The 27850-nt window shown below is 41.1% G+C and overlaps 2 protein-coding genes across 7 annotated transcripts in view; one reads left to right on the forward strand and one right to left on the reverse strand.

The window, feature by feature from the left end:
* The first annotated feature begins 491 nt into the window (after window positions 1-491).
* PRKAG3 (protein kinase AMP-activated non-catalytic subunit gamma 3) lies at window positions 492-25217 on the forward strand. Of its 6 annotated transcripts, none has more exons than XM_083348151.1 (14): window positions 492-633; window positions 2949-2964; window positions 4890-5497; window positions 7472-7553; window positions 8045-8095; window positions 9815-9873; window positions 11288-11333; window positions 12009-12063; window positions 12940-13066; window positions 13671-13836; window positions 16010-16047; window positions 17032-17178; window positions 19265-19445; window positions 22457-25217. In XM_083348151.1, exons 1-13 carry the CDS (start codon window positions 598-600, stop codon window positions 19379-19381), a joined length of 1548 nt encoding a protein of 515 aa, XP_083204277.1. In that variant the 5' UTR covers window positions 492-597; the 3' UTR covers window positions 19382-19445; window positions 22457-25217. The 6 variants fall into 6 exon arrangements, with proteins under 6 accessions (XP_083204277.1, XP_083204278.1, XP_083204276.1 ...); XM_083348152.1 differs by having other exon boundaries at window positions 19265-19358; XM_083348150.1 differs by lacking the exon at window positions 19265-19445.
* Window positions 9861-27850, reverse strand: part of LOC310642443 (rac GTPase-activating protein 1-like) — a gene marked incomplete at its 5' end in the record, with an annotated part of 47353 nt that continues 29363 nt past the window's right edge. The window contains 4 exons of the mRNA XM_083366166.1: window positions 9861-9933; window positions 25750-25834; window positions 26808-26922; window positions 27026-27134. Of these exons, the coding sequence (XP_083222292.1) occupies window positions 25783-25834; window positions 26808-26922; window positions 27026-27134 (276 nt within the window). The 3' untranslated portion in view covers window positions 9861-9933; window positions 25750-25782. The remainder of the gene's footprint in view (window positions 9934-25749; window positions 25835-26807; window positions 26923-27025; window positions 27135-27850) is intronic.

Consider the following 27850-nt stretch of genomic DNA (forward strand, 5'->3'; position numbering starts at 1 on the left):
AATAGCCTTTCAGTTATCCTTACAGCCACGCCAAGACTTGTGTTCAACCTATGACAATAAAGGCTTTGAAATCAAAGTTTATTCAGAAAGACACATTTTTGAATTGAGTTCAAGTTCACCAGAATTAGATCTTTTCCTGAAATCCTCCCCGTTCTCTTGCACAGGGTGGCCAACGATAGCACGAACAAAGTGCCTACAATTCAATAGGAGCCCAGAACAGGACATACTCAACTGATGTAGCTTATCTAAAGGTTTGATAAAATCATCAGATGATGCAATACGTACTAATGAGCGAGTATAAAAAGAAAAACAAGCAAACTGGTGCGAAAGCTACTTCCTCAGCGGCAGCCGGGAGTGCCTGGAGTATTTCCTGCAGAATGTCTCCCTAATAGCTATAAATGCAGAAAACCTTTGTTTTTGCTTTAAAAAAAAAGACTCGGCCTTTGCGGTGCCTACAACTCGGGGCAGGACGGCTTGTAGCTGAAGACGATTCCTGGCACCACTGCCGCTGTCACTCCTCTCTCTCGCCCTCCCCGCCCGCAGCGGACGTGATACTAAAGCCGCCTGGGCCAGCTGCTCTAAATAGAAGCTGCCGGCATGGAGCAAGCGACAGCGGCCCAGGCCTTGAAGCAGGTAAGGCGCTGGCGGGCGGTGGCTTGACAGTCCCACAAAAACAGCAAGTCGCCGGCTCCGGGATCGGTCCCGTCCCGCCCAGAGAAAGGATTCGGAGCGATCACTCCAAATGGCCTCTGTCTGTCTGTCTGTCTGTCTGCCGGCCCGGGGCACTTCCTGCCTCCAACATTGCCGTCCACAGCCGCTTTCTGCTGCTCGGAGAGCGAGGCCAAAATAGGCTTAATAGCCATAGGACTTGACAGGTTACAAGCTGAGCCCCCCCCCCCAAATCTCTCGTCAAGGTTCAGCTCTGAAACAAGATTTGTGTACAACAGGGAGCAACTGCACCACGCGAACTTCCCCTCTGAATGAAGCCCACCCTGCTGCTCAAATGGGCCTCGCCGGCTTTGCTGCTACTGAAACACCTTGTAGCTTGATATATTGACTGCTGGTCTGTGCGTCAAACTTCTCATTGGGTGCACATAAATTTCCCCTTTCTTTTCTACCCCCACCCCACAGCCTTCCTGCTTTCTGTATTTATTTCTGGAGATGTATTCTCCTCCTCCTCCTCCTCCTTCTCTTCTAACCCTGCCTGATTTGTTTTTAAAAAAATTTCTAGATGGATCTTCCTCTTACTTTTCTTTCTACTCCAACCTCCTTTTCTGGTGCTGGTAAAGAACTGACTCTAATGGAATGTAATATCTAAGCAGTAAAGCCTGGGATGGGACAGGCAGAGCAGAGAGTTAGGGGGTTGTTTTATTGTTGTGACAGTTGAAGATGGGAAGCCATATACATCCAACCAACCAATCAACATGCCTAACAATGGGGCATTTCCACACTTGTTCCAACCTCCCAGGATTGTTGTAAGGAAAAGAGGGTACACCACCTTGAACTCCTGTACAATATAAACCAAATAAAGGAGAAGTTTCCTTCTAATTCTATACAAGAAGGGTATCAAGGTGTAAAATCTATTAGGTACTATCACTCAGTACCTTGGAGGGAAGTCCAAGGAATAATGGCAAAATAGATATTAGTAAGGGGGAGAGCAAATTTCATGTAGGTACTGTTTTCTGCTGACTCAAGGTTAGTGATAGTGAGTAGAAGTTCTTGGTACGTCAAAGAATTTTATATTCCAGATGCTTCTTAACTCATGAATTTTATATTTCAGCCTCATCTAATATAATATTGTGTACCCTTTAACAGTACTAAAAGTAAAGCATTTCTAAACAAAGCCAATGCAATAGTGTAGCATCAAACATGCTTTATCTCAGAAAAATAATGTCTTACCCAAGTGTGTGGGAATGATGGTTTTATAATATGAAATCACCCTCCCTCATGACATTTGCCTTAATTTTTATTTATTTGTATCTCACCTTTATTATTTTTATAAATAAAGAGATAAATATATCCAGAATTATCCCTTTTAATATATTATAAGTCTGCCCAGCCACTCCCAAAATGATGCCCACTTCTGGAGGGAGACTTGGGGTCAGACGTTTGGGGAAGGAACTTTTCTCAAGGCCCCATGAGCCTAAAGTTCCCGGTCTCTTTATATAGATAGATAGATTGAGAGAGAGAGAGAGAGAGAGAGAGAGAGATACTGTAGATATAGATATAGATAGATATAGAGACATAGAGATAGAGATATGTAGATATATAGATATAGATATAGATAGATATAGAGATATAGAGATATAGAGATACAGTAGATAGATAGATGATAGATAGATAGATAGATAGATCAATGGAATATCACTTTCTTGTGTTCCGTGTGCCTTTGGCGTCTAGTCATGCCGGCCACATGACCATGGAGACGTCCTCGGACAAGCGCTGGCTCTTCGGCTTTGAAACGGAGATGAGCACCGGCCCCTAGAGTTGGAAACGACTAGCACGCATGTGCGGGGGAACCTTTCCCTTTCCCTTTTTTAACTTGGTCTGGGTGGCCTTATGTCCTCCTTGGGGATTTATTATGAACCTGTCCAAGATATAAGCTGTCTTCTCCTCTGTTCAATATTTCCAAGAAGTGGTGTGATGGAGGAAATAGACCCATGCAAGGAAATACTCAAAAGGGTTATTTGCAAAATAAACGAGGGCTGTCACTTTTCTTTTGATTAAAAAAAAAATCCTATTACTACCAAACCAACTTGGATTGGTTTCATAGACCTGGGTGAAAAAAACAGGATTTCCTCTCGTCATGAAGATTTACAGTGTATGGTTCAGCGATGTAGCATTCAGATCCTAAAAGCTTCACTGAGCACAGATGTAACAAAACCATGTTTAACTCTGTCCTTTCACCCTTTGCCCCTCTGATACCATCACTGAACAATGGCCTCCAGCATCAGGAAGAAACAGGTGAGTGAGGTTCTGTATTTATCCACTTTCAGTTTAGCTGATGCTAATTGAATGCCTTTGTGCCAGGGAATATTAACGATACTAACTGCCTGCTTTTGTTTAGTTTTTTCTAAAACTGCTAATCATATTATTTAGAGTACCCACTGTTTAAAACTGTGTGACAACCCCCTGTAGCAAGGATGTTTTCTTTTTAGTTTAATACTGCTCTCTTGTTCTCCACAATATCCAGATACTAACTTTCTATCTGAAATAATCTTGTAGTTTTCATATAGAGAATTTGAGTTTGTTGCTACTTATCGCATTCCATTCCCAAACAAATCAACTGATATTTTTACCTTAACTGGATTCAAAATTCAAGTTCAGGTTTAAATTCTTGGTATGTTAAAAGTTTAGGTTTCTTGGGTAACATTGCCAAATCCAAATATTTTGCAGCTTTTGTTTTCCTTCTGTCAAAGAGGAATAATGGTGCCCTATCTTAATGGGGGTATTCAATGGAGAATATACATCTAGTCCTCTGTTTAGGAGAGCAATTGGGACTGAAATTGCTGCCACTAAGTGATGTCATAAAGTCCAACATCATGTGACTACATTGCTTAGTGATGACAATTCCAGCAATCTCTGTTGCCATCATAAAATGAGGACTGTATAGGTTGTTAAGTGTGACTTTCAATTTTCTGCTGCTTCTGCATTGACTTTGCTTGTGGGAAGCTAGGAGGGAACATTGAAAATTGTGATCACATAACCCAACTTGTTGCAATATCATAATCATGATCTGGGTGCTGAACACTTGGATTACAATCATGTATCTGTGGGGATGCTGTGATGGCGAGAACAATGAGGACTCATCATAAGCAGGGCTTTTTTTGTCATAGAACGCTCAGAACGGAGTTCTGGCACCTTTTTTGGATGGAACCTTGTAGGGTAGGCAAGGTGGGTTGTATGACGTGTGAGTTCCAGCACCTTTTTCTTTTACAAAAAAAGTACTGATCATAAGTATCATTGTTCAATGCCATCGTAACTTCAAATAATCACTGAACAAATGGTTGTAAGCCAAGGACTACTTAATAACGTTGTTCAAGTGTCATAGATACGTATCCATTAGTATACAGCTCTTTCACTGCCAATTTTTTGAAGCAATTAGATAAACTTTCTTCCCTTTGGTAAAAAATATTTTTTCTTAATATATTCCATACCTGTCCTATTATAATAAAGAGAATGTCTACACATAACCTTAAATTGATGTCAGTTCATCTATGGTTTTCTGTTATTTGTAAAAATAATAATAATTGTGGCATTACCTGGAGACAGCAGAACAGAGGGCAAGGAATTGGAGAAGAAACAAAATACAAAGACCTGCAAGTAGAAATAGAATGACTGTGACAAAATAAAGCAAAGCAATAGTAATAGGCACCTTGGCTGCAATCCCAAAATAATTGGAGCACCATTTGAACACCATCAGCATTGACAATTATCAGTCAATTGCAAAAGACAGCTTTCGAGTAAACATCTTATATGCTGCAACAATATCTGCAACACTATCAGACATCCACCTCTGCCTATCCCAGGTCTTTGGGAAGGACTCGTTAGGCAGATAAAAATGCCAAATCCATTCTGAACATCTGTCTGACCGTGCGACAAACCGTAATAGTAAATGAAGTGAGTATTTATTCTGTAATGTGAGTATGGTCAGGTGGAATATATAAATGAGGGATGGTCAGTATGATTATAATTGCTGCAAGTTTAGGCTTGCTTCTTTGCAGAATTCAGCCCGGCATATGCATGCTTGGAGCTTTATATGAGTAAACATCATAGCTGTGGACTTAATGAGGTGGAGGGACATTTGGCTTGGTTCAAAAGGACAGTGTGACTTATTTTCATTTGTCAAAGATCTTTCAATCTTTAGATTTACAATGCTTGCACACTAGGCCCCACCTCATCTCTGGACATTGAGGAATCTGCTTTGAAAGCCAATGTTGTTGTACAGGAAGCCAAGGATTTGACTGCCAGTGACAAAGAAGTGAATTTGATTTTGACAAATGTAGTAGCAGATGGCAGAACTGAGAGGCGGGATCCTGAGCCAACTGATGCTGAGACTGCAACGCACATTGGCAAAGTGACAGCTGCAGATGCCATTGCTGTTGAATTGGATTTCAAGTCAACCCAGTCAGAGACGAAAGAGGTGGACAGAGCTCACAGCAATGGTGGAGCCGGCAATGGCATGATGCCCCAGGGTAGGATTCAGGATTGGAGTACCATAGCAATCACACGGATTTCAGAAGTTACAGGTCAGTTTAACAAAGGCATAGTCTTGGGTCCCAGCACAGGAGTAACATCAGAGGACACAAAGCTCAAACAGGGCAAACAGGAAGATGATGATGTCATTTCCCTCGACTGTGAAATTCTTGGGTTTGGTCCTGATATTGACTTCCTGGGCCCAGATGCTGAGATCTATATGCAATTCATGCGGAGTCATCGCTGTTATGATGCTATTCCCACCAGCTCCAAACTGGTAGTGTTTGAGACCACTCTGCAGGTAAGAAGAATACAGATGTTTTGTGAACCGTGTAGTAACCATGTAGTAAAGGAGGGAGTGAGGGAGTATTGCTATGTGTTATATTTATGTCTGAGTCTGCTGGGAGCTTGGTATCTTGGTATCTTATTTACTTACTTGAGTTTATATGCTACTTCAGTCCAAAGACTCTTTGAATGTCTAACAGTGCTGTAATATAAATTAGGTTTAAAAATATGCCATATAGTGTAAAGGCTCATCCTCATTTCAACTTTGGGAATAGTTGCTGTATATTCATACTTCCATTCTATTCCCAAAGGCCTTATGGAAGAGCTAGGTCTTGACCACCTTCTGAAATATCATCAAGGATGGAGTCATCTTTGTCTCTGCACATAGGTTTTTCCTAGGAGGGGAGCCATAAGAAAGAAGGGATGTTTATGGGTTTCTCTTGTTGACACCCTTGAAACGGAAGCTTGATCTGCTTAACCCTCCAGAATTTTCCAAAAGGCTGTATTCTATTCAAAAGCAACTGCCCTCTTAGATATTCAGAGGGCCTGCATATTATAAGCAGCACCTTGAATTGAACCCAGAAGCTTCCCAACAGCCAATGCAGCTCTTGCAATAGTGGTGTTCCATGGGTACATGAAGCATGACCCTTTACCAGACAAGTAACTGCATTTTGAACCATCTATAGCTTTGTTCTGTTCCAGTCCTGTTTGAATGTCAGGGACAACCCCTTTTATTAGTCAACAGGCTGGAAAAAACCCAACCAAATTTATTGACAAACAAATCAAAAGTTCAAACAAGAGTTAAACAAAAACTTCAAACAAGAGTTAAGCAAAAAGTTCAGACAAGAGTTAAAAAGGAATTAACAGACCAGGACTCTAGCAGAAGATCTTCAAATGGTTGCCTTCAGCAACCAGCACCTCCCACACCTTCCCCTTTTAGCTGTAGTCCCAAGGCATGGCTTCTCATTGCCTTCTCCCGAGTTGCCTCATTGCCTTCCTCTGTTCTGCTCTGCTAGATTGCCTCCTGCTCCTAGGGTCCCTGAACAGAGCCAGCTGTGGATCGTCTTCTTCCAGTACCTCGTGCTCACACGGCTGAGACTGATGAGGAACAAGACAGGAGGGGCCAGGCTGAGAGTCCTGCAGTGCATCAGAACCTCCCTCTGACACCAAAGGCTCTCCAAACCCTTCCTCCTCTTCCTCTTCAGAATAATCAGACCCAGCTGCCGGAACCACAGGCTGACGCAGAATCACAACCAGCTTCTGAATAGTTACGAGGACATCCACGAAGATAAATTACAGTAGTGTTTAGGTGGCTAGGATGAAGAAGTGGTGGCCTTGCTGTCATCTTGGTTACATCTTTTTTTTTAATGCTGCTGCAAAACTTGTTCCTCATTCACATTGGGAAGGGAAAGATTGCACATGAGAACATTGCTATAAAGAGACAAAATATAGCCTCCCATCTTTGGTACAATCTCAGGCTCACTGGAAATTATTCTACAAAGAAGCAACTTGAGCATATTTACAGTATTCATCTTGCCTATCAACATGATTAATTTAATGTGAGCAAAAGCTGTAAAATAAGAGCATAGCTGGTTCACAAGAATATAGCTGTTCCTGGTTGTTCTGCGTGAAAATTCCCTGAATTGACCAGAATGTTGTGTTAGAGGTGACCACTTCACCAGTTTTAGTGAGATGATCCCTCTTTCCCTAACTACATCTTCTTTTATTCTATCAAAGGAGAGAAATGCAGAATAATCACTGGAGTAGATCTTTCCTTCTCCATTGTGCAAGGTTCAATCAGTTATTTCCGCGGGCAGGGGTGTCAAACTGCCAGCCCGCGGGCTGGATGCGTCATGCCGAAACCGCACCCACCGCGTTGCGACACATCACGTAACGTGGCGAGTTTGACACCCCTGCCCTAGGGAGGCAGAGTATGGCGTGGGGCACAGAATACAGCCCCAGTCAATTTGATTTCTGTCTCTTGTCCCAGATTAAAAAGGCGTTCTTGGCCCTGGTGGCTAATGGGGTGCGAGCCGCTCCTCTTTGGGACAGCAAGCAGCAGTGCTTTGTGGGTAAGTGATGCGACTGAGTGCAGCAGCAGTTGGGCATGGCAAAGATGGAGAGGGGAATTGGGACTGCCACCCATTTCGGGCTGTATTAAGGAGGAGAGTCAAGGAGGAAGAATTTGGTGCGTGAAGAAATTTTTAAGGCTCATCCACAAGTCCTGCTTGCAACAGCGTGAAATGCTTGCCAAGGACATGTCCTCACAATGGACCTTCACTTCATGGCAATTTGCTGTAGAGACAGATTAAAGTTGGTAAAATAGCCAGGCGTGAACATAGTGTTTTCCTTCTTAAGCTGGCATCAGATCACTCATCCACCTAATCCATGGTTTATGGAGAAGGAACCTTCAGAGGTCAGTGATCTGTTGAGCAATAGTTGGCCTACTGTAGAACCACTTGCACCCATCTGGCCGCTGGGCTCTTTATCACTGTGATTATTTGTGCTACGGCTGCCAGAGAAATTACACGCCTTCCCTGTACAAACGTTTTTTTTCTTTTAGAGGTAGCATTGGCAGCATTGACCTCATCTAAGACAACATGCAGCCTCCCTGGTAATCCCATCAGTAAATCCAGCGTGAAATCAAATGCATAGGAACCTACCATTCGCAGTCATATTTGTAAAAAGAATAATTCTGTCTTCCCTAGAAGGAAACTGATTATGGTATATGAACTGGCTCTGGACATATTTGGACACATTTTTCCTGGAACTGGAGCAGGCTGTTTTAGATGCTTACTTTCACTGTAGCACTTTCCTTGGAGAGGGCTATAAATCGCATCATAATTTCACCTTGCTGCAACCTTGTGGATAATTTTATTTATAAAACTTTACTGTTTTATTATTTATTTTATTATTTATTTATAAAAATGTATTGGCAACCCATCATACCATAGGGTAATTCTGGGAGGCTAAAACATAAAAAGTTAAAATCAGACATTAAAACCAAGGACACATTGGGGAGGACGGGGGCAGAGTGGAAGGGAGGTGGGATCTGTTATTACTCAATCAGCTACCTCCATTGTGCTGTTCCTCCCCGTCTTTAGGCCCCTTACAAAAAGATAGGAGGGTTGGGGCCAACCTCACATTGGAGAGGGGCGAGATGTTTCAGAGGGCAGGAGCAACAGCAGAGAAGGCCCTCCTCCTGGACCCTGCCAGCCAGAATAATCGGGCTGAGAGTACCCGCAGCATGCCTCCTCTGCCGGAACGAGTGGTACGGGCCAATCCCAGTAGGGTGAGACGGTCCCTCAAGTAACCTGGACCCATGCCACGAAGGGCTTTAAAGGTGATCGCCAATACCTTGAACTGCACTTTTAAGCCTTTGAAATATCAATTTTAACATTTTGGTCCATTCTGTTGCCTCATGCATTGGTGCCTGTTTCAGTTAAGGTAGGAGCAAGCAACATTTTAAATACACACACACACACACGCTCTTAAAAGATTGCAAATGTAGTATTTACAAAACTATGGGGTGGAAAGGAAGCAAGATGCTTGCTCGGCAAAATAGGTCTGTCAAGTCTAGAGAAAACTGGATATGCTTATTTTATTTCGGTAGAAATAAGAAAGAATAAGTTGCCAAATTTGTGTTTTGTTCCCAAATTTCAATCATGGGTCCCAGGGGACCATGTGCAACTTGTGACCCTGAGCTCTAACACATCTCTAGTTAGATCATTCAAACTCTTCCCCTACCTACTGCTTTGATGGCGAGTGGCTATGGCAGGGGTAGGCAACCTCGGCTCTTTTATGACTCATGGACTTCAACTCCCATAGCTGACTCAGGAATTCTGGGAGTTGAAGTCCATGAGTCATAAAAGAGCCAAGGTTGCCTACTCCTGGGCTATGGAAGAATGGATACCACTCCACACTAATGACAGCAGGAAGGGGTAAATCAATAGGAGTGTAGAGATGTGGAAATCAGCAAGAAAAGGGGGCATTATTGACTATAAGAAGCCACATGTAATGTAAGTTATGTTAATTTCTGTAGCTTGTAGCCTGCAGCCCATTTCCTGCAACCTCTGGGTGTGTATAATATTGATGATGATGATGATGATAACTTTATTGTCACTTTGAATGTACACCAATCGGCATACATCAAAATGAAATTTCGTTGCATACAGCTCTCAAAGAGTCACCACCTCCGATATATACTCCTTGTTTGGGGCCCGCTCAAATTTCACATTGTCCATTTTAGTCTCTAGGGAGTGAACGATGGCAAACAGGACAGATGGAAATGGGGCTCCATCATTCATTCCTTCTTTTACCTCCTCTCCTGCAGGGATGCTGACCATCACTGATTTTATTAATATCTTACATCGCTATTATCGATCCCCTCTGGTGAGTTTTCATCTTCTCAAATCTGGAGGAAAGTGGCTTTAGACAGTTTCTTTCAGGGGACTGGAGAGAAGAAGAGAGGAAACAAATTGGGAGAACCACCTAAAATTAAGTTGCAGGCATGAGCTGTTCCAGATTTGGGATTCTAAGAGTTGAGCCTTTCAGCTGGAAAAATGGGTAGGTGAACAAAAAAGTTTGAAAATGGACACATCACAAATTGTTTTTCACTGGCCTATGAGCAGTTTTTAGAATAAGTATTCATTGACATGGTAAATACAACTGTTAGTGAAATATTAGTGTGTGTAAAAATACCGGTAAATGTTTTAGAAAAATCTGAAGTGTTCCTAAATGCTTTAGAAATGGAATTTTGGGGGGAAATTTGTAATTATATAATACATGTCTACTCAACATATTTATTCAGAGTCAACTTGTCTTTTCATATCAGCTAGCCATAGAGCCATTTCCAAAAACCATGTGAAGTCACGCTGTTGGGTTCTCATTCAAAGGAACAGGAAGGGGCTTTGAAGGTTATCCAATCCATCCCACTTCCATAAGCAAGAAGCCAATACTGAATGGCTGGTTTAAAACAATGAGGGTCCATCTTGCTCTCAAACAGTGTGTTCCAAGTAACTGATATTTTTGAGGAGTTCTCTTTCATATGTATGCTTTAAATATTCTGAAATATGTATCTTAAAATTTGAAATCTGTCGGTCAGTTCATTTGAAGCAACAGAAAGCAAATGCATATTATGAGACAGTCATCAAATATTTGGCACTCAAATATTGTTCACACCAATCTCAGCATTTTTGGAGCTGGGAAAAAAAACCTTGGAAACGAGGGGTGCTTAGGGATATAATTTGCTCCTCCTCACGATCATCCAGTTTCTTGTCCTGCAGAATTGTAAGATCAGTCTAAAAGCTTAGAAACGCTACTTCCCATTACAGAGGTTCCTCTTGCTGAAAATTTCTTCACAGTCTATCCCAAAACAACAGTCACTTTAAAAAAAAATAATAATCACATTTTTAAAAAAAGTATGCACCTCAGAACTCTGCATGATGAAATTTGACATACATTTTCCATTTATGAAGATCAGCCTTTTCTAGAAAGGTCATCTAAATTCTGGTGAAACATCTATCTTTGTTTTTCCCACACTAAACTGAAGGTAGGTCAGCTCTGAGTCTTTTTCTTTTTTCCCCAAGCTTACTCTGGAAGCCCTGAGTTTGGAATGAATTATCTTTGGAGTGATAGGAACTGGATTGGGTTATTTCCATTGTTCCAGACTGGATCTCTGAAGAATAATGGATGGTTACTGAAGCCAGTATTTCTTCCTAATTCAGTCATAGCAAATATTAGTGATTGTAAACTCACACAATCAGCAATGGTATCTGTCCTATTCGCTACTATTACTTTGTTCCAGGTTCAGATATACGAGATTGAAGGACACAAAATTGAAACTTGGAGAGGTAAGCAGCGTACCCCTAAGAGAAATTGGATATTATAAATGCAGTTTAACATTTTTAACATTAACAGCATATGTGAATGATACATTTATGTCAATTTACATGCATTAATGTTAGATTAAAACCATTCTTTAAACTGAGAGCTAATTGTCCAATATTTTTTTTACTAAGCAAATGGTTGCTAATGATAAATATTATTTGGCTGTATGCTGATAATTATAATGATTATTCATTCTATTCTCATTGGCTCAAGGTTAACTCAGCCTTCCATCCTTCTGAGGTCAGTAAAATGAAGACCCAGATTTTGGGGGGCAATAGGCTGACTCAGTTAACTGCTTAGAGAGGCTAGTAAAGCACTGTGAAGTATTATACAAGTCTAACTGCTATTGCTATTAGTTCTTTCATGCTATATCTATACACTTCTTTCACTTTTTCTATGCTGGCCTTACAGTTTAGTTTTTGTTATTCTCCAGAGGTTATATAGGCTACTAGTGCTGGTCTGCTATTCTCCTAAATTCTTTTTTTGAAAGATAAAGAAATTACACAGCACATAAACTAAGGCAATCTGGCAAACTCAGCTTGTATTGTTGATAGAATCTGCTCTTATTACATTATCAACTGCAGTTATTGACACATCCATTAATTATATGCTATCCAACTGTCTCCCTTTCTCTCCAGACGTGTATTTGCAGGGTTCCTTCAAGCCTTTGGTGCACATTTCTCCAAACCACAGGTAAGTCAAGCATTTCCCAAGAGCTAGAAAACATCCTTTTTGTAAGAGATTTGTCAACCGTCATTCCCACCACCTAGTGCAAAAAGCTTCACTCCGTCACATACCACAAAACCCCTGTCATTTTGTGACTGTCAGAGAAATCAGAAAGACGTCTGATAAAGTGGGATATCTGAACCCCATAAAGAGAGCCAGAGGTACCCCAGTGGAATCTATGTTACTTTATAGCTTTAATCAGCTGATAACAGGCAGAAAAAAATGATGCTTTACCAATCACCTCTTAACCAAAAAGCATTTATTTCTGCCTAGTTGAAAGTCCCTGACTTACAACCACAGTTGGGATCAGAATTTCGATGGCTAAGTGAGGCAATAGTTGAGTGAATTTCATCCAATTTTTTTTGCCACAGTTAATAAGTGGATCATGCTGTTATTAAGTGACTCCAACTTCTCCTGTTAACTTTGCTTATTGGAAGCCAGCTGGGAAGGTCACAAATGGTGATCACTTGGCCCCAGGATGATGCGACCATTGAAAAATATAGGCCGGTTGTCAAGCACCCAAATTTTGATCATGTGGCCGTGGGGATGCTGCAACAGTGCGAGGGCCAGTCATATGTCACTTTTTTCAGTGCAGTTGTAACTTCTAAGAGTTGCTAAACGAATGGTTGTGAGTCAAGGGCTATCTGTACTCCAAGCCTCTTTGCCTAACAGGGAATAACTCGGCTGTATTCTTTCACATACTCCTCCATGCTGAAGCAAGCCTGCCCGTACTCATGAATGCCCTGGAGGAGACTATCCAGAAATGAGGAAGTTTCCAAGCCCGTCCCCATCCCCAGGAACATCACGAGGCCTTTTCCTCTGTCTCCTTTCTCTCTCTTCTAGCCTCTTTGATGCAGTTTATTTCTTGATTAAGAATAAGATCCACCGGCTGCCTGTGATTGATCCCATCTCGGGGAATGTCCTGCACATCCTGACCCACAAGCGCATCCTCAAATTTCTGCATCTCTTTGTGAGTGATGGGAAGGTCTAGGAAGCCTGGAGTGCTGTTGCCGTGTGATGGCTCTATTGAATTCTTTCCTTAAGGGCTTGTTTGTCAACCTGCACTGGCAATGCTCATGGTGCTTTTAAAACGTTGAGAGAAAACGGGGGTGGGGGGTGGGGGGGGGGCTGAGCTCAGAAACGGGCACGCAAATCCCTTCCTGCCCTCAAGATGTTCACAATTTGAAACAGGGAAAGATGCAAGGGACAGGGTGGGTTGTAGGCAAGGCATTGTAGATGGATCCTTCCTCTTCATGATTTCTGGGAAAGATTAAAGCAAGTGTCCAAACCTGGCAACTTTAAGACTTGTGGACTTCAACTCCCAGAATTCCCTGGCCAGTCAGTCTTAAAGTTGCCAAGGTTGGACACCCTTGGTCAGGGGTAGGCAACCATGGCTCTTTTATGACCCGTGGACTTCAACTCCCAGAATTCCTGAGATGTTAATCTGTATTGCATATTAATGCTTTTGTACTAGACCTCTGCTGCTTCTTTAACCATTTGTATCTATGTGCCTCCATCGTGAGGAAAGGATGGCGCTTGGCTTCCACAATAATCCTCTCTTTTTCTCATTGTAGGGAGCCATGCTTCCAAAGCCACGCTTCCTGCAGAAAACCATCCACGAGCTGGGCATTGGTACCTTTCGTGACATTGCAATAGTCCTAGATTCAGCTCCTGTCTATACAGCTCTGGAGATTTTTGTAGATCGCAGAGTCTCGGCGCTACCTGTGGTTAATGAAAAAGGTGTGGGGGAAATCTCTGGCTGCTTATGTTCTCTTTGCAATGTCAGTTTCAATCCTGACCCACTTTCTCACATGCTTAAGAGCAGCTAATGCAGCTCTTTCTTTTTACAGAATCATAAAGTTGAAAAGTACCTGAGGAGAATCTAGTTCAAATCTGTTAAAGCCTTTCACATGGATGGCTACCCAGCCTCTGTTTAAAAACCTCTAGTATGGGAAATATTTCACTTCATGAGGCATTCTATTCTACCAGTTGACCACACTTACTAGGGTTATTAGCAAGAAATTTCTCCTAATAATTGTAACCTGACTTTACATTACTATAGTTTCAATGCATTGGTTCTATTCCTGCCCTCTGGGGCGACAATTACAAGACCTACTCCCTCCTCTATATGACAGCCATTTAAATATTTGGAAGACTGATATCATATCTCCCCTCAATTTTCTCTAAACATATCCATTTTCTTTAAGTGGCCCCATAGGACTTACTTTCTACTCCTGTTGCCATCTTGGTAGCTCTTCTCTGAACTTATTGGGGTTTGTTGATGTCCTTTTAGAGTGCTCCAGTGCTCCAAACTGGACATGGTATTCCAAGTGGGGTCTGCCTAAGGCAGAGTAGGGTGGAACAATTCTGGATTAAAATATTACAGTTAGCAGTTCTGCAGTTACCCCCACTAGTACCCCAGAATCATTGGAACTTGAGTTTTCTATCCCTAAACAAGAAAAGTAACTATAGGTGCATCATGAAATTATGTAAATTGACTGTACCCAATTGGTTCCCTCCAGAGGGGCTAAGTACAAAGCCTGTCATTCCCAAGTGGGTGACTCTAATCACGGCTAAGATCCTTAGCTATTTGGGGAAGGTGTTTATCTTCAGCTCATACAAGCCCCTGAAGCCATATTGTTGGAGAAATGATCTGTGCTGTCATAAGCTAGGATAACTATGATGGTCAGTTCTCCAACCATTCAGAAGCTTGAACAGTTTCCTCTTTTTGCTGCCTCCACAATTATGACAGTAGGTTTACATTTGAGTTGTCATAGTTATGAGGCTTAGCTTGCCAATATTTTATTATTGCACATGGCTAAGTCAGCATGCTTGTTACAATCTATTTTTCTGACCCAGGTCCATCTTTTTCCTTCCTCAGTACAGTATTATACTGTATTTCTGGCACTCTCCAATTTGTTGCTGATTTACATTTGGGCTGCTCTCCTTTGATGTTTACTTCCCAGTGTTATCACATTTCGTTATCTCTCTGCTTCTCATGAGTGATGATGCTGTCTTCAGGATATCCAGTTGCAGACTAAATTGCTACAAAGAGGCATGCTAGAACTTGATGCTAATTCACAACATAAATGAGAGCCAGTTTGGTTTGAAGCACTAGTCTAGAAAGAAGGAGATCTTGAGTTCAAGTCATGAAAGGTGGCTGGCTGACTTTGGGCCAGTCCTTTTCTCTCAGCCTAACTCATCTTGCAGGGTGATTGTTATAGAGACAGTAGGAGAAAGATGTATTGGATGTATTCACTGCCTTGAATTATTTGTAAAAAAAGAAGACAGGATACAAATAAAATAAAAATGAATAACCCTGTGGATCCATACTTAAAATAAGTCGAGTTAGTTCAGTAGGTCTTCTCAGATACATGACTGAAGCCTTAGTAGCGATTCGAGGTATTTCAGAACAATCTTTTGTTCTTTTAATACCATGAAAAATAAAGTTGTCCCCTGTAAATGCTGACATTATCAGGTAAATAAAGATATTTCATGATGGAATTGCAAAAAACTCCAACATTTTGGGATGATGGTGATTAATAAGATGCATAATGATATTTTAGTGAATATGCGTCCAATTTATGTTTTATGCTAAATCAATCCTTAAGTCTGTTAATACTTGCTAAGATCCTATTTGGCAAATACTGAAAAAGGGAATTCATTCATAAAATACCTGTATACAGTAGAGATAACTTGGTTAAATTGGTAATGTTAATTTTCCATTCTTAGCTTCAAGCTGTAAGGCAGGCCTGGAAATTCAGGACGAAACTGTGAAAGCATGTTCATTGTCAGCTTTGTTGCAGGAAAATCTGTTAACCTTTTCTGTGATAACTTTCATGTATTGTAATCTTTAATTCATTACACCTGGAGAGATTCCTGACCTGCTGTTCCTTTCTGTTTTTTTATACAGGAACAGTAGTTGGCCTCTATTCTCGCTTCGATGTGATTGTAAGTCTGGGGCAGTTATTCTTTCAGGTTCAGATGATCTAATAAACAGAAGTGTGGTATTTAAAGGAAGTCATTCCCAGATTTAAGATTTGCCCCATTCCCAAGGGAGGAGGAAATAAAAAACAAACAGGTCTTTACCATTTTTTTTTGCAAAAAATCCCCAATCCTAAAATAACTGTTATTTTAAAGATAAATTATTTGGGAACAAAGTTTTTGGATAAATACACCAAGGAGGACTACTGTACAAGAGTTCACATACAAAACAGAATGTGTATGTTTATGTGATGGGGAAACAACAATTATTAACCGATGGTATAAGAAAGGCATGTTGTTCACCTTTAAGATAGGAAAAAGCCTTTAACTCATGCATTTTAGAGAAGCAGTATAAGGACAATGCCTCCAGATGAGGCTTTTATTACTGTCTGTCTCATTCATGGAATTCTACAGTGATCTAGATCAGGGGTATCAAACTCACAACATCACGTGATGTGTTGCGACGTATCGTGACTTTTTTGCCATTGCCAGCAATGGGGCGGGCACAGTTTCGCCATGACACATCCGGCCTGTGGGCCGGCACTTTGACACCCCTGATCTAGATGAATCCTTTTACTAGGGTAGTTTTGTTTCCATAGAAAATCTGTTATATATGACTGGGTTTACTTATCACACTAGAACATATTGGTTTTAGTTTCATATTGGATGAACCCAGCCATTGAAGTCAGAAAGCTGTCAGGCGTGACATAAAATGTTAGAGGCCCAGCCAATCATAATTTGTGTAATAAATTATAGTCAAGCAAACCATAGTTCAATGTGATATATCAGTGAATTAGTGTGTCACTATGAGGTGATTAAGCTAAGGCCTTGCTTCAAAGAATTCAAAGTGCCTCTCAGTGTTCTCTCAGCTTAACAGTGAGAGATCATGGTGGCCGTAATGCCCTACTTCCTCTTTCCTTCAAACTCCTCCTCTCCACTTGCTCTCCATAGCATTTGGCTGCCCAGAAGTCTTACAACAACCTGGACATTAGTGTGGGGGAAGCCCTGAAACAGCGCTCGGTCTGCCTAGAAGGAGTCCTTACATGCCATTCCTATGAAACATTAGAAGACATCATTGATCGCATTGCCAAAGAGCAGGTATGGTTCCAGGATCGTAGGCAGGAGTGGGCAGTGGGTTGGGTAAATTCATGTCCCTTCTTTCCCCAAATGTCCTCAATATGTGTGTCCTTCAGATCCAAAGCCTTTTGCTTACTAGGCCATGGCTGATGTATGGTTTTAACCCAACCATTCCGCCACTTATCCCCTGACTTTTATTGATAGGTGTTCCAGACAGAAGCAACCTAGGTTCACCTAGTCAGCTCTTTTTCATACGGAAAAGACTGTGACTACAAACAGTAGAATGTATGGGTGTGTTTTGGGTGCTGCAGATGGATCTTTATTTTACATTCTTATTCCGATGTGGGCAACCTCTGTAATACCTGGACTTCTAGCTTTTGTTTTTCTTTCCTAGCAGCGGAAGAAGATTTAAGCATAAAAATGCAAATTATGGCATTATTGTTATGGTTGGTTGCAGTCAGTCAGATGTTTAGACTGAATTTGGCATTTTATCTCCCTATTGAATCCTTCTTAAGTACCTGGAATAGACAGATGTTGTTATTATAAGCCATCTAGAGTAGTCCCATGGCAAGATAGGCAGAAAATATATTTAACGACTAATAATAACAATTGGTTGCAAATACACAATATAGCAAGATGCTATGGCAAATACAAGCTCATATGGTGAAAGCATCTGATTATTACCACTATTATTTACAATCCTCTATGAACATCCTTTTAAGTAGTGGTAGTTCTTTATTATAGACATTGAGCAGCTGAAAAAGAAAACAAATTATGAGAAAGGAAATAAAAACCACTGTAAAACCTTTTTATAAAATTGGTGACAAAACACCTGTGTTTTACAAATAATAAAACAAAACTTAGCCAATTTAAAACAAATAAAATATCCTTGATTGGAGAGTAACCTATAAATAAAATGGATCCAGGTTTGTCTAGATGGGAAATAACAGGTAGTCCTTAACTTAGGACCACAATTGAGCCCAAAATTTCTGTTATTAAGCAAGACAGCTGTTAAGTGAGTTTTGCCCTATTTTATGACTTTTCTCGCCACAGTTGTTAAGTGATCACTACAATTAGTAGTACCGTTAAGTGAATCTGACTTATCCATTAACTTCGCTTGTCAGATCATAAAAGGTGATCACATGACCTTGGGACACTGCCCCGTTTTACCACCTTTCTTGCCAGTTGTTAAGTGGATCATTACAGTTAAGTTAGTAACGTTGTTAAGTAAATCTGGCTTCCCTGTTGACTTTGTTTTTTGTTTGTACAAGCTGGCCTAGCCTGATGGGGATTGGTGGGGTTGTTTTATCTTTGGTCTCTTAATTTTATCTTGGGGTTTTTAGAATTGTACTTCTATTGTTTTAACTAGGGCAACTGTTTAATCTCTTTTTAATGTTTGTATTTGGTATTTTATTCTGCCCTGTGAACCGCCCTGAGTCCTCAGGGAGAAGGGCGGTATATAAATGTTATTAAATTAAATTAAATTAAATTTGTCGGAAGCTCACAAAAGCAAATCACATGACCCTGGGACACTGCAATTGTCACAAGTATGAACCAGTTGTCAAAGAGTCTGGATTTTGATCACGTGACCATGGGGATGCTGCAACGGTCGCAAGTGTGAAAACAGTCATGTGTCACTTTTTCCAGTGCCGTTGCAATTTTGAACGGTCACTAAACGAATGGTTGTAAGTCAACCACCACCTGTATTTGCTCTAGCTGGGACCCTCATAAGAAAACATGGGATGATGTTTCAGAAATTCCTTCACACAGGGACAACATTGTGTTTTTAAAAGGTGTAATTGATAACCTTACAACTGGGCTTAGAAAGAGCACTCCTTGCTTTCTTTTGGCCAGGGCATCTGCTCTTTTCCAGGCCATTGGAGATGAGAGTGATACAATAAGGCCTACCTGAGGCTCCACCATATTTATTTCTATATACTTTCCACCTACCTTTCCCACAGAATGCTCTTTATTCCTAAACTGACTGTGCTAAACGCTGTAATTTCACTTCTGTGAATGGTATCTTTTCTGTCTGGTATCTAAAACTCCTCTTTACCGTCCTGTTCCTACTTTTGCCTTGATGTTGTTTGGCTCACTCATTGGCTAGGTCCATCGCCTGGTCCTGGTGGATAAGAAGAACGCTCCACGGGGGATCGTGTCCCTCTCTGACATTCTCCAAGCCTTGGTGCTCACACCTGCAGGTATCGATGCCCTAAACTCTTAGCTGGTCGGCGCTCCATCCTTCTTCCATTTGCACCCTCCATTTCCTCCACTTCTCTCCAGCTCAGGTAGGCCCCAGGCCTTGGCCTCTCCGGCCTGTTTCCTGCTGCTACTGCTGTTCATTTTTTAACTTGCTGCTGGGTTTCTCGTGTCCATCTGATCAAGCCAGGTCTGTATGTCTACTCCATCTACCACCATACTCCTGGCTTGGAAGGAAGGCCGGTGCAGCAGAGTTATAGGAGCAATGCAGTGTTTCAAAAAGACAGAATCTCATGGTGGGATTCAAAAAGACAGAATCTCATCTTCTAACTTTATGATAACAGAAGGATTCCAAAATTAAATGCAAGCTTTTAAGTTCAGTTGCTTTTCTTTTAGCCTTGTGGATTTTGTATTCATTTGCTGATTGCGTTAATACACAGTGATAGACACAGGGTTTTGTAGCAAAAGAGATAATTAAGGGTTTTGGATTGTTCTGCTCCAGGCAACGAACCCAAGTAGTGTGTGTGTGTGTGTGTGTGTGTGTGTGTGTGTGTGTGTGAGAGAGAGAGAGAGAGAGAGAGAGAGAGAGAGAGAGAGAGAGAGAGAGAGAGAGAGAGAGAGAGATTTCTTTATTTTTACCTAGCACTAATAAATTAGTTGCATATTATATCCATTTCTAGCAGTGCACAATGAATCCTCAGTAACAAAGGGGTCTGGGACAATTGCCGTATGCCCACTTCACCCAGGGTCCCCAATCACAGTTGACCTATTGTGAGCATTCATTCTCAGCTGACCTTCTGCCAGCACTCCTTCCCTGCCATTGGTCCCCCGTCCTCTCCTCACTGCGTGGCCACAGTCTATTTGCCTAGGGACACTTATCCCTGGACGATTCACGGCCTGGGACAATTATCCATCGGCCAATTCACGCACTGAGGGATGAGCCTCTGCCTTCCCAGTAGCCTTGGGTGAATAGGTGTCCCTGGGTGAATCACCATGGCCACACAGTGGGGGGAAGGATGGGGGGCAAGTGGCAGGGGAGGAGTGCTGGTGGAAGGCCAGCTGAGAATGAATGCCCGCAATAGATCGGATGTGATGGGGGGCCTGGGGTGAAGTGACCATGGCAATGTTGCCTCAGTCAATTGTCCCATTCTGATAACAGAGGAAGTTACAGTTGGGAAAAGAAGCCATGGAACCTTCTACCATCTTCCTTGAAATTCCCATTAATGCTTGGTGCACAAGCACCAAGAGGCTTGGTGCCTCTTGTATTGCATAGCTCTGGACAATCTTGTCTACCTCTTGCCTGTGAAGGAGTAGTCCCACAGGAAAAGTTTAAAAAAAATAAAGCCTAATTCTTTTAGGAAAGCTGCGTCATTTTAGCTGTAAGGGTTATCATGACAATTTGGCCATGTGCATATAAGCTGCCCCAACCAAAAGCATTTTCTTGCCTTACTCCATTGTGCTTGATTTTGAACGAGCCTGACAGAGCCTTTGACTTTGATTTCTTGCTGTTGCCACAAACCCAAAGCTAGCTGTATTTGTGCCCATCTCTAGTTGTACACTCAGCTGGCTGGCATAGATTTGAATATAGAATTTGTCTACTAGTAACAATTCAGCTGGCAATTCCCAATATGTCCTTCTACTTTACAAAATGTCAAGGCTTCTAGACCTAGAGATAAGGAGGGGAGAGTTTCATGAATTTCTCTAGGAATATGCATACTTTCTCAGGTATAAGGGAAAAGCATGGATAATGCTGCTTAAGCATAATCTTTTCTTTACAGACATCCTTAATTTTTAAATTTCCTTAAGCTTTCACTCTATATTCCAGCACAATGCTCAAAAGAGAGTTAAGTACTATAACAAATGTCTTTCTCAATCAGCCTTAGAGTTTCTCCTTGATTCACGGTTTAATGAAGTCAGCAGTTATGTGATGTTTTAGGACTGTTTATTCTGCTGGAGCACTAAAATGACATTAAAGCAGAACAAAGTCAGCTTGCTCAGTTCCACTTCATTTTTTAAACCCAAAATTCCATCTTCCAGAATCTGGAAAGTTAAATCCCAGAGACCAGTCTGACAAAACCCTATACTTAATTTCCTGGAAGCTGTAATTAATAATTACTTAATTAACTACTTAAACTGTTTGTTTGTTAATATGTATTTTATTTATTCTATATAAATAAATAAAATTAGGTATAAACTAATTTAAATGTAAATCTATTTAGTTGTGAAGAAAGAAAATATTTTCTTGCTGCAGCTATTAGTCAGAAACTCTTGCCAGTCCACTGCAAATCATCCAGCAACCTAAAACTCCCAATGTTCCTCCTATCTCAGGGGTAGGCAACCTCGGCTCTTTTATGACTCATGGACTTCAACTCCCAGAATTCCTGAGTCAGGAATTCTGGGAGTTGAAGTCCATGAGTCATAAAAGAGCTGAGGTTGCCTACCCCTGTCCTATCTGCTTCTGCTTTACTATGAATTGGCAATTTGGGGCAGACCAGATCAAGAACCAAACTCTGCAGAAAAACCAGCACTGTACCTTATTGAGATTGACTGTAATAGCAGAATCTTCCATGCCTGCTTATACTTTATTCCCTCTTACCTACTTAATTAGAGAGGAGCCTATCCAAGCCTCTTCCAAATACCATCTTACTTCTCAGGACTCAAGGAATGTTTCAGCCCTCTTTGCTAATACAAAAGTTATTGCCTATTTCTTTTCAGGGCTTCTTTCTGCCTCTGTACAATCTGTAATCATTGTTTGCTCTTACAGTGTATTGATTTAGTACATCAAAATCCAAGGTCATTATCCTCCTGTGGCTTCAGTCTCAATAAAGTACCTCCTAATGAGCTGATCAGCAAAGCAGATTATTTTTAAATAATCTGGGGAAAGGGCGTATGTGTACTTGAGGACACTGTTGTAATAGCCTGACCTGCCTTCTCCCTCAGAACTGTACTTCTCAGAAAAACAACCATGGTAGGGCCTGTCCGGTGGGACATACTCCTCGCACTGTTTCTCAGAAGCTTCATGGCAGTTCAGTAGCCAAGAGCAGCAAAGGGTTGGCTCATTTCCCATTAGACATTAACTTTTATAAATTCCATTCTACAGGCATCAACTGCTATTCCCTCTGACAATGTGCAGGACTACTTGCTACTTGATCTACTGCTACTGCATCTGTGGCTTGTGGGGGCCAGGAAGAGCTCTAACAGCGATGAAGAAGGCCTAGCATCTCAAAAGCCAACACTGGAGACTTGACTGGTGGTTCCTTCCTCTCAGTGAATCAAGAAAGTTGAGAGGAGACCTGAGGAGGACAAAAGTTCTAACCTCAGAATTGCCAATGGAGGTGTCACTTCTTCGCCCCTAAGCTAATATACAGAAACTAGTCTGCTACAAGTGTGTGTGTGGAGGGGGGGGCAGGGGGAAGGAGGAGGAGTGTGTGTCTTGAACACTGCATCTATTGCTTGCCTCCTCTTGGCCTCACTTACTGAAGGAGGTTGTATTTGAAAATCCAACATGCTTCAGGGCCTCTTTTGCTTCAGTTGGGGAAAAAGATTGCTAGAGGCTCAATGGCTACTGCTTCAGGATAAAGCCTAATCCCAAAAGTTCTTTAACTTCGCTGCAGGATGATAGGCCAGGAGCTGACTTAATTCTAACTTAAAGACAGATCCCACACTTTGAAAAGGACTAGGCTTAGCTACTTTAGAAAAACCTGCGGGGTTTTTTTCTTAGTTCTTAAAATAGGCTCATGTCTTGCTTTGTTATTTCATTGCACTGAACCACTTGCAAGGTACAAGACCAGCCTAGGGTAATTGTTGCTTGGTAGACAGTGCCCTTAAGTCTGGACGCTTTTAAGCACCTATTCAATGTACAGTATTTTGTCCTGTTCTGAAACAGGGAGAGATGGTTTTCCTGTCAGCAATTCATCTTTCCTTTTAAGCCTGCAGTATAAATCAAGGTTTTGTTTTTGTCCAACTGTAGCACACGGTAAGAAAGGTTGTATTAGGAGGGACACAATTTAATATAGGACAGTTTTCCTCCAGGCCAGAATATAATTTGTATTGTTATTGCTATAACATTTAGGGAAATAAATCTTTCACATTGCTACTCCTTTTATATAGAATCATACCTCAATTTTCCAGTAAGTAGCGCTTGGTTTTTTAAGCAAGAACTAATGGCTGCCTGCCTGGAATGCTGTTACAGGAGACTGAGCTAGATATAGGGTGTCCTCTACTTATGACTGTAATGGAGCCTGCCAAATACTGTTGTGAATCGTGATGGTTGTAAAAGCAGGTCATCATGTGACTAACTTGATCGTACAATTTTGTTTTTGTACTGGTCATTAAGCAAACACCATGGTCATTAAGTAAACCCACTGTTCACTATGGGGCATATTTTGCCAAAAAACTGGAACTAAATGCTGGTTTTTGGCAAAAACATAATAAATTATGGCCATGTGACTGCAGGACACTGTAAATGTCCATAAATATGGGCCAGTTTCCAAGTGTCCAAAATGCAATTGTGTGACCATGGAAGGGCAGTCATCAGAACTTTGAAACTGGGTTGTAAGTAACTCTGGGGAAGTCTGTAGTAACTTTAGTCACTATGTGACCAGTTGTAATTCGAAGTCTACCTTGTAATCCCAAAGGACCCTTTTCAATTTTCTACAATTGAAGATTCAATCCACTCCTTCTAAGCCATATTGGCTTAAGCACTGCTTATTTCCTAAACCACAGTGAGGCAAGGCCAAGAAGTCTAAATCTTACTGTTAGAGGTGTGAGCTCTGCACAGAGGTACTCTTCAAGTATATGAGGATCAGGACTAAACAGCCCTTAAAGCATTTAGATGAGAGCACTTTCTGGCTAGTAAAAGCCTGTACGAAATTATAGAGGTGTGGAGTTTAAGTAAATCAGTTCAATACCACTGCTAAGTCAAATTTGGGTTGGCCCTACTCCTGTGGAGAGAACTGATCATGCAGTGGGTGAGGGTAGCAATTCTCAAAGAGTTGTCTAAAGAATATATAAACTATGATTACTTCAGTCTCCCGAGCGAGTAAGTACCTGCATGACTTCCAAAAGCCTTTCCTTAGAGGGGAATAATCTACAAATAATCCATAACTGAACAATGGCTTCAGTGAACCTAGTGTGACTTTTTGAGTCCTCCAGAATCTTCGCACCATTTGAGGCAATAGCAGAAAAGACCCCATATTAAGCTAACAGCTGCAGTCATGAGATTTGAAACTAGTGGCTTTATCTTAGTCCCATACAGTACCTCAAATGAATGCCTCATGCAAGATTGTCATCCTTTATTCTCTTGACTAGCCTGAAGGATATGCATTTAATCCAAGGCATAATTCAGTTCTAAGGTTCCGTTTGATTTTAATTTTCAGAAATGCCTGCCTTATCCCATTGTACATAAGCTATCCTCTGCTGCCTATTAAGGTCCCTAAATCTAGTTTAGCTCAGTTCTTGACTGGGTTGACCCCACAAAAGTTTTTCGTCAATAAGGGTTTGCCCTGATGTTTTTCAAATTCCCTATTTGACCTGAAGCCCAGTCATTTCCTAATGTCCCCAACTGAGACTTGTGCAATAATTGGGGGATAATTTAGAGTGCTATTTCCAGATTTGTTTTCCTTATTCCCTGCTCTTGTAATACAGGACTAAGAATACTAGAACATTTGAGGACATGTATACTCTTGTTGCTCCAAAGACATATTGCCCAACTATGGATTTTGATTTTCTTCCCAGACATCCCCCATTGTACATGAGCACTGCCATTTTTATTTTTCTACAGTATATCTCCTGAAAAGAAAATCTTATTCTAAAGAGTGTCAAAGGCTTCTTTTGTCCAAGAAGATTAGTTGCTAAAGCAAATCAGCAATAAAGGTGATGTTTCTTCAAAAAAGCTATGCCTTCAGAAAATTTCTTGTCTTCAGTTACAGGGATTACTATTTTTTTCTCTTTCCTCATCCACTTTCTGAACATCAGATACCAGTAATACAAATTCTGCTATATACATGTAATAGATAATAGGACCAAAATGTACAAAAGTGGGCATATTTTTGTCCACCAATCAGATTCATCCTATTGAGTCTGCTAATTATTATAAGTAAATTGACCAAAACAGATCTGAACATCCTCAGTTCACCCACAAGTCCACAATGGAGAAATCAGTAGTATGTTAGTCAAGGATTCACTCCACTCTTTTGTGAGTCCCTAGTTACGGAAAAAAAGGGAACCACGATGTTCTTCAGGAAGATCAAACACCATCCAATATTAAGAAATAACAATGGACTATTAAATATTTCTAAACTAGGAACTTGGCTTGAAGTTGAAAGGAGGCTTGCTGGAGAGAGCAAGGCAAGAATGATGCAACCACCAAGTGATGGAACACATTTTCCTTACCAATCAGAATAAATGGCCACCTTGAGTAGCTCCTTATTTTGGAAGAGGTAAGAACCTTCCCATCTTTTTGGCATGGGGAACATTCCTGTCAGAAGACAATAAAAAAGGTAACCCAAGAATGAACAGGTCCTCTACAATCAAACAATCCTTCCACTAATAACGGTGCTGCTGGCAGATCAAAAAGAGCCCAAATGTGTTCTGTCCCAGCCTACGCAAGTACTTGCTCAACTGCTTTACTCACGAGGAAATAGCCCTCTTCATGGAACCAGGCAGGATCCTCAAGAAAAGCAACCCCCTTTTTATTTTTACACACCTAACTCAATGTCCAAGACTTCGGAGGCAAATAACCCAATCAATAAAACACAGAAGTCGCAGTGTGAACAGTTGTCTTCGGCAACCAGAACCTCCCACACCTTCCCCTTTTATAGTCCAGCCAGGGTGTGGCTTCTTAATGACTTTTCTTTTGCCTCTGGAGCTGCCCCACTGCCTTCCTCTGTCTTGCCTCTCCTCTCTGCGCATCCAGGATTGGCCCCAGCTGTTCCTCATCATCACCCAACTCGGGCTCCCAAAACTGCTGTGTCTCTGCCCAAGCTTGAGTAGAGGGGCCGAGCTCCTCATCTGAATGTGAGTCTTGGTGCTGCTCAGAGCCTTTCTCAGACTTCAATGTCACTTCAGGCCCCTCCTCCTCATTTGAGTCCTCAGACTCGGCTGCCGGATCCACTGGCTGGTGAAGAATCACACCAAAATACAACCCAATAGATAAAGGTTTGTCACTGGTTGTGAAGGGACAAGTTTTATGCACTGTATACTTTATTTTATTTATTTTATTTATTTAGATTTATATACCGCCCTTTCCCGAAGGACTCAGGGCGGTTTACAGGGTATTTAAAAGAAAGATACGGTGACATAATGCTCAGTATTGGCTCACTATATAATATACAGTGAAGCTTAATACTGAGTGAACCTTTTCCACCTCCAAACTCCAGCATGGTTTGACTAATGCGGTGATTCCATTACACATAGCCAAGCTTTATGTTGTCTTTTAATATAATACTCACAAAGGTGGCAAAGTTGTGCCTATGCAGTTATGAAGCTTGTTTGGAAAGCAGCCATTTCCTGCACTCATCTGGATAGTGTTGGCCTCTGGTGGAATAAGTAGATGGAAGAGCTGGTCTGTGCTGGTCAGGGAAGATTTGGTTCATTCCCATAACACATTTGCTTTGCAAGGTTATCAAAACAGCAATGTTCCATCTGCCTTATATTTGAATTAACTCACCTTGCTGATTCATTACAATGGACTGTTGTAATGATGGGACAAGATTTTCTTGTTCTTCTATAAAATGCTTCCAAAATTTTAGTGGCAATGCTAGGAGACGGGAGATGACCTATAGAAAGAAAGTACGGTAACCATCAGCCTCTACCTACCTCCTAATTCCTCCCCCTTCTTTTTCTCTCCCTCTTGGTTCTTTAGCTGATGCATATCTCAAAATATATGATTATATATTTATAATTTATAGTATATTATATACAAGTAGCCACTCAGAGTCACTTCAACAGTAAGATTGTTGGCAGTTAAATTTAATCAAATAATCCATGAATTATTAATCAAATAATACTCAGTGAAATCTCAAAAGCAAAAAAAGGAGGTTAAGAAGAATATTCACTACAACCCAGCTATCAAGTCTTGGTTGTTCTCACTTTTTTTGTATAGTTTTGAATAGTTTTTATAGGGTTAGGAATAAGGTGGGGTTGGGGTTGGGATTTGGGTTAGGGTTAGGATTAGAGTTAGGGTTGGGGTTTTTCCAAATAACATTCTCAATATTTAACAAACAGCATAATGTCTGGGTTCATGAGTTTAACAAACAATAATAGATAATAGTTAATTATCATAAACAATATGTTAGTCACTCAATAGCCTTCTTCTTGCTAATATATATTCAGAATTACATACCACATTCCTTTCTCTCTAACTTGTTTTTCTAGCCATTGATAGAAATTATCCCATGTACACTGATTCTTCTTTCTCTTTTATCTTTAAAGTCAATCTATCCATTTTTGCACACTAGAATTTTCTTAATTAGTACTTCTTCAGCTGGAAAAT

This window comes from Vipera ursinii (assembly GCF_947247035.1).
Source record: "Vipera ursinii genome assembly, chromosome: 1".
NCBI lineage: Eukaryota > Metazoa > Chordata > Lepidosauria > Squamata > Viperidae > Vipera > Vipera ursinii.